Source organism: Hyalella azteca, unplaced genomic scaffold (assembly GCF_000764305.2).
Source record: "Hyalella azteca isolate HAZT.00-mixed unplaced genomic scaffold, Hazt_2.0.2 contig14024, whole genome shotgun sequence".
Taxonomy (NCBI): Eukaryota; Metazoa; Arthropoda; class Malacostraca; order Amphipoda; family Hyalellidae; genus Hyalella; species Hyalella azteca.
This window is the reverse complement of record NW_025943925.1, coordinates 2442-8416: the sequence shown is the minus strand read 5'-3', so window position 1 is coordinate 8416 and position 5975 is coordinate 2442. Positions and strand designations below refer to the sequence as shown.

At 46.7% G+C, this 5975-nt stretch overlaps 1 protein-coding gene across 1 annotated transcript in view; it reads right to left on the bottom strand.

The window, feature by feature from the left end:
* The window catches only part of LOC108676492 (mothers against decapentaplegic homolog 3), a gene marked incomplete at its 5' end in the record, with an annotated part of 2119 nt that extends 829 nt beyond the window's left edge, over positions 1-1290 (bottom strand). The window contains 2 exon segments of the mRNA XM_018164571.2: positions 837-974; positions 1204-1290. Coding sequence (XP_018020060.1) covers positions 837-974; positions 1204-1290 — 225 coding nt within the window.
* Between the last annotated feature and the right edge of the window lie 4685 nt (positions 1291-5975).

Here is a 5975-nt window from a genome sequence, read left to right as displayed (position 1 = left end):
TTCAACAAATATTCCCGTCATTCAACAAATATTCCCGTCATTCAACAAATATTCCCGTCATTCAACAAATATTCCCGTCATTCAACAAATATTCCCGTCATTCAACATATATTCATGTCATACTTCAGTCAAACAAAATATAAAGGAACTTCAATTATCTTGCAACATATGTAAAATATTTCGCAAGACATCTTCTAATCATTTACTAGTCAAACAAAGACGGCAGAGACGCGGTTCATGTTGTGGTCTGTAAACAAATATTGACATCATTTACGAACCTACGACTTACAATGCGACTTACCCATCGAGGGTAGGGCACATAACCCACCTCGAAGGGGGAGGGCCCATTACCTCATGGAGGGAGGGGTGAGGGCCCATTACCTCATAAAGGGAGGGGTGAGGGCCCATTACCTCATAAAGGGAGGGGTGAGGGCCCATTACCTCATAAAGGGAGGGGTGAGGGCCCATTACCCATTGGAGAGGACCCTATTACCCACGTGGAAGGCTGGTGGGAGGGCCCATTACCACATGGAGCGGGGGGAGACGGGCCCATTACCCACATGGAAGGTTCATTACCCATCGGGTGGAGGGCCCATAACCCACCAGCTTGAAGGAGGGCCAATTACCCACATGGAGGGAGGGAGGACCCAATACCACATGGAGCGGGGGGAGGCGGTCCCATTACCCACTGGGGAGGGAAGGTTCATTATCCACTGGGGGAGGAAGGTTCATTACCCACTGGGGAGGGAAGGTTCATTACCCACTGGGGAGGGAAGGTTCATTACCCACTGGGGAGGGAAGGTTCATTACCCACTGAGGGAAGGTTCATTACCCACCTGGAGGTATCTTGACGACCGTGGCGGGGTGCCAGCCATATCGCTGGTTGCAGTTGGGCGACTGCACGAAGATGCTGCAGTCCGACAGACACTCGGCGAACACCTCGCCACCGATGTAGTATAGCCGCACGCCCTTGCCTGCATCGCAGTCACATAATTACTGTCATGCGACATGTCATTAATATGTTAAAATTACTTTAAAATTTAAGGTGTTTGAATGATGTAGCATAGCCGCACGCTCTTATCTGCCACGCCGTGACATGACTACCGGTACTGTCTTTTTACATGTCACTTATACGGTATAGAGCTCAAATTAATGCAATAATGCGAATATATTTCAGTTTTCAGTGAGTACAGCAGATCTCACCGATGTGTTTACGTGTCTGCTCGACGACAGGGTTGCGGTTCACGTTAGGCAGCTGACCGAGGCAGAACCTGTCGCTGCTGCTGGGATCTGCGCGAGACAAGGCAATGCATAGCGTAAGATTAGTGGGGTACTTGATGATATGCATTAAGATATGTGAGGCAAGACGTCAGGGTACGTGAGGCAAGACGTCAGGGTACGTGAGGCAAGACTTATACACATCTAGATGTGTATAAGAGACAGGTGCACACAAATGCAGACCTGTGTGCTTACAGCTGCAGCTTAGTGCACACAAATGCAGACGTGTGTGCTTACAGCTGCAGCTATGTACACACAAATATAGCTATGTGCGTTTCATTCCTTCGTATGCCTATACATCTACACTTGTGTATTAACCAAAGCAGGTATTTGCATTTCGAAAGCAACGCGGCCGTGCGCGTACAGCTGAAATGCATACCGACACAGCTACGTGCGTATTACTGAAGCTTGATGCCGTAGATAAATATTACAGCAGCGATGATTAACAGCTATTAACACGAAAAATAATAATGAATAATAAAATGCTATAAATAACAATAATTAGAATGTAACTGCAATTTCTGCGCCAAACAAAGCTAATCAAGCGAGCAAGAATCCACTATAATAACATTCCTTTCGGCTACGACCTCAGGCCTGGCTACAGCTTAGGGAACCTGAAACCTTCTTTTTGCAAACAAAACAAGTTTCCCCTCAAGCTTGTGTTCTTAAAGACAGGTTAATAATATATCGTAGATAATAACAGTGTGAATTCATGTAGAAAATGAGATGCGATCGGCCACCTGACATCTGACGGGGATTCGACGTTAATTAAACGTTGTTTTAACATCATTAACCGGGTAGGAAGGACCGTCCATCGACCTCGAGTGGTCCGCTGCGTTCACCCTAGGAACACGTGTAATTCTCAGGCCTGGGGCCATACTTTCAAAACTCGCTAAGTGAACGTAAGTACTTATACGCTCTATTTTCTTGTCTATGATTGGTGGATTTAGCTTGAAAGGCCGTCAATGATTGGCTGATGAACTTACGATCTCTTAACTTTTTTTGAAATTATAGGCCCTGGTCAGAAAGTGCGGTGGGTAGACTGCCTGTCGCCGCTAATATAATCGCTTTCCGTGCCCGGCAAGCTAAGTGTATGCAAAGGCCTTGATCACTTCACTCCAGTGACCCTTTGCTTTTGGTAAGGCAATGAAAGGGTTTTGCCCTTTTTCATTTCACCCCATACTCATTATGGAGTTTATAAAAGGCGGTTTTTATGCAAGATTTTCTTCGCGCTTAAATTCTTCCTATACAAATACACACAAAAAGCAAGGTATATAATACTAATAGTCAACATCTTAATAAAATATTCTCCGAATCAATGAATAATTTTAAAATTTATTTTACGTAGATAGTTATTTACGAAATAGGGATGTTTACTCAGACCGTTGATAAGCCTATAACTATATATATAACACGATGGTTCGAAATATACTTAAATTAGTAAAATGAACAAGTTAGACGATAAAGCGCCTTGGAATACACATGTTACTGCTTATATTAGCAATATAGGTATATGATCAAGATAGTTTTGAGAAAACAAATCGCCAAGTTAATGCATGCATATCTAGGGAGTATTATCGAAGCAGTCAACTACGGATAAAAATTATTTGAGCGTACAATGATAAGATAAAATTCGCCTCATTTCCAATACATTAGCACGAATGGTGCAAAAATTTGTATGCACATCTATTGGTATTTAAAAAGAATATAATAATAGCATTGTTTTCATAGCCTGCAAAAAGAAATAATAGATGAAGGATTTCGTGAAAAGATCGTAGTAGATCAAATTAGATAAAAGTCCTAAATAAATAATAAAAAACAATCCACTTCATGACTTTGCGTCTCGTTATCAATGTATCCAGCTAAGTACCCGACAGTAGAATTCGATGACGTGTACTTCGTTACCAGAATTTACAACAGGACAGTTCTGCGTGCATGCAACTGTACGTACAGGCTAGAATAAGGCATGACAACGCGCGGAGTCTGGAGCACGAGACAGCACATACAGAGATCCACCCTCTTCCAGATTTTCGTGCGACTGTACACGCTGGAATAAAGCACGACAGAGCACACGGAGTCTGGAGCACAAGACAGCACATACAGAGATTCACCCTCTTCCAGATTTTCGTGCGACTGTACACGCTGGAATAAAGCACGACAGCGCACACCGAGTCTGGAGCGAGGCAGCTTATCCTGACCTAATCGCAGTCCTACGTAACAGCGGCCGCACCTCAGTGCGCAGAGACAGGTGTGGCTGGTGATTCATTCAGATCAGGTCAGCAGCGGAGTAGGACAACAGAGAAAACAGGTCAGCAGACGGAACAAATCAGAAGGAACATGTCATCAAATGGATCAAGATAGATGACAGAAGGTCAGTGACAGAACAGGTCAGAAGGTCATGAGACCGATCAGGTCAGCAGGTAAATACTCCACGCTATTACGATTAACCAGCGGTCATAATAACGAAGAAGGAAATCAAGTTAATGAATTATTTAAAGCCACTCGCAGGAGCAGTCGCAGCAATACCAACGCCCACGGGTGATAGGCACAGGGCTTTCCTGACACGTGGTTATATTTGTGCCCTTGCCACAGTTCCTGCAGTGAAATTAGGAGTCTCGAGGCTCGTGTCGCAGTTAATGCAGTGAGATAAGGAGTCTCGCAGCCTACCACAGTTCATGCAGTGAGTTTTCCCTCGGCCTGCGGCCAGCAGCAGCTCTTGATCCATACGTCTGTAAGAGAGTAGATTTACTCATCGTGCCGCGCCCCATGCCTCGCATGTATTATCGTGGATGCCGTGCGCCGTAATAGGGAGTGCACCTTACCATTCTTGACATCGACGCCCGACCCACCACCTATGAGCTGCTATGCGCTAGGGTCACCTGCGCATCATTTACGGGAGAGTTACGGCCACCATCTATAGTCTCGGACCGGTTGCTGCAACGTGATTTTTCCGTCGAATCAGGCCATGTCTTCACCGGACATGTGACTTACCCTATCATGTCCTTATATCACCGGCGATTTAAACTTTCGACTGGATCGCGTCGACGAACCATCGGCGCGTCAGCTGAACACACTGCTGTCCACCTTCGGCATGGTTTAAATTGTCAAGTGGCCTTGCAGACGCGCGACATGGGCGGAGTGCAGGACGTTGTCATCACGCGTGCTGACCTTTAAATTCAGCCAGTCGACATAATCGAGATTGCAATATCCGACCATCGTGGCAATATCCGACGTGGCAATGTGTGCACCCGGTGGCAGCGTACAAAATCGTTACCTGTCGTCCGTGGCGCGGTCTCGGCGGCGATGTCTTGCGCGAAAAACTGTAGTCGTCCCGACTTAGTAGCCCGACTCGTGGTTGACACTATCGTCAACGACCTATTGCAGCTCTAAAATACCGAGCTGAACTGAGCATTCGCTGACCTCATTCATGTACGCACAGTTCGGGTACCCCAACGAGTCTCTGACCCACGGTCCGACAATGAATGTCGGCTCTCGTGGCGGGGGGGCTACCGGATGAACAGACGCGGCAATCCTGCTGCTGAGGGGGGTCTTCGACTGCTCCAGCGGGCTGTCTATTTGGCGAACAGATGCGGTAATCTTGCTGCTACAGCTGTTGGAGCCTACACCTGGCGAGATTCGCAAAGCAATTGTGTCGACCTTCTTCGATCTAAAAGGAGTCATAAAGGAGCCAGAGAGTCGACGCGCAACATAGCGAATCTACACCGCTGTGGCGTTTTCTGGATAAACTTTGGGAAGTTGTCGTAGATGCTTCAGGAGACGTAAGCGTGGGGGGAATTCCATGCGGTTTTTGAACACACAATTTCTGCGGTGCGAGCGTCGTCAGCCGGTGCTTCGTCGGCAACATTTGCGCCAGTGCCCGTTCGACTACGTGCTCAAAGAATCTAGCGTCACAGCTGACAACGTGATCGCAGCAGTGCGCGCGCTGCCTAATAAGCAGTGTGCCAGCGATTCGCTGTCGACGTCGTTAGTTAAGGGGTTAAGGGGAATGTGCTAACCATAGCACAGTTTATGGTCGAACTTTTCAACTGCTGCCTCACTAACAGCGATGTTCCAGAGAACTTAGAATCAGCTAATTGCATTTCGCCCCTATTTAAAAATTCAGACCTTAACGCTTCTGATCCAAAATCATATCGACATGTCGATTTTGTCGAAAATCCTGGAACGCGTTTTGGTCCGACATCTGTGTAACCATCTTCAGCAGTCCGATTTCATCCCTCCAGTCTGCATACCGTCATAACTCGACGGAAACCGCCGTTCTGAAGGTGCTTTAGATATTCTGCGAGCAGTAGACCCCGGCGACATTGCGGCACTGGCTTTACTCGACCTGTCGGCATTTGACACGGTCGACCCCGCCACTCTGCAATAGATTCCAATGCGTTCGACGCAGGAACTCTTGTTCTACGCCATCGTTGGTCACTTGCGGCGTACAACAGGAATCAGTCCTCGGCCCGATCCTCTTACCATTACATACTGTCGACGTATTGCACATAATAGATTCACATAATTTGAATCCACATGAATAAAGTAGGTAATATTGAATATGTATTATGCATAGATGTTAAGACTACTAAGAATGCGGCGCGGTTGTTTCGAGACCGTGGGAAGCATTGAACGTTGGCGAGGGAAATTCCATTCGAAGGAATGTGGCGTCAGTTCGAGGGCTAGGCTTAACAGTG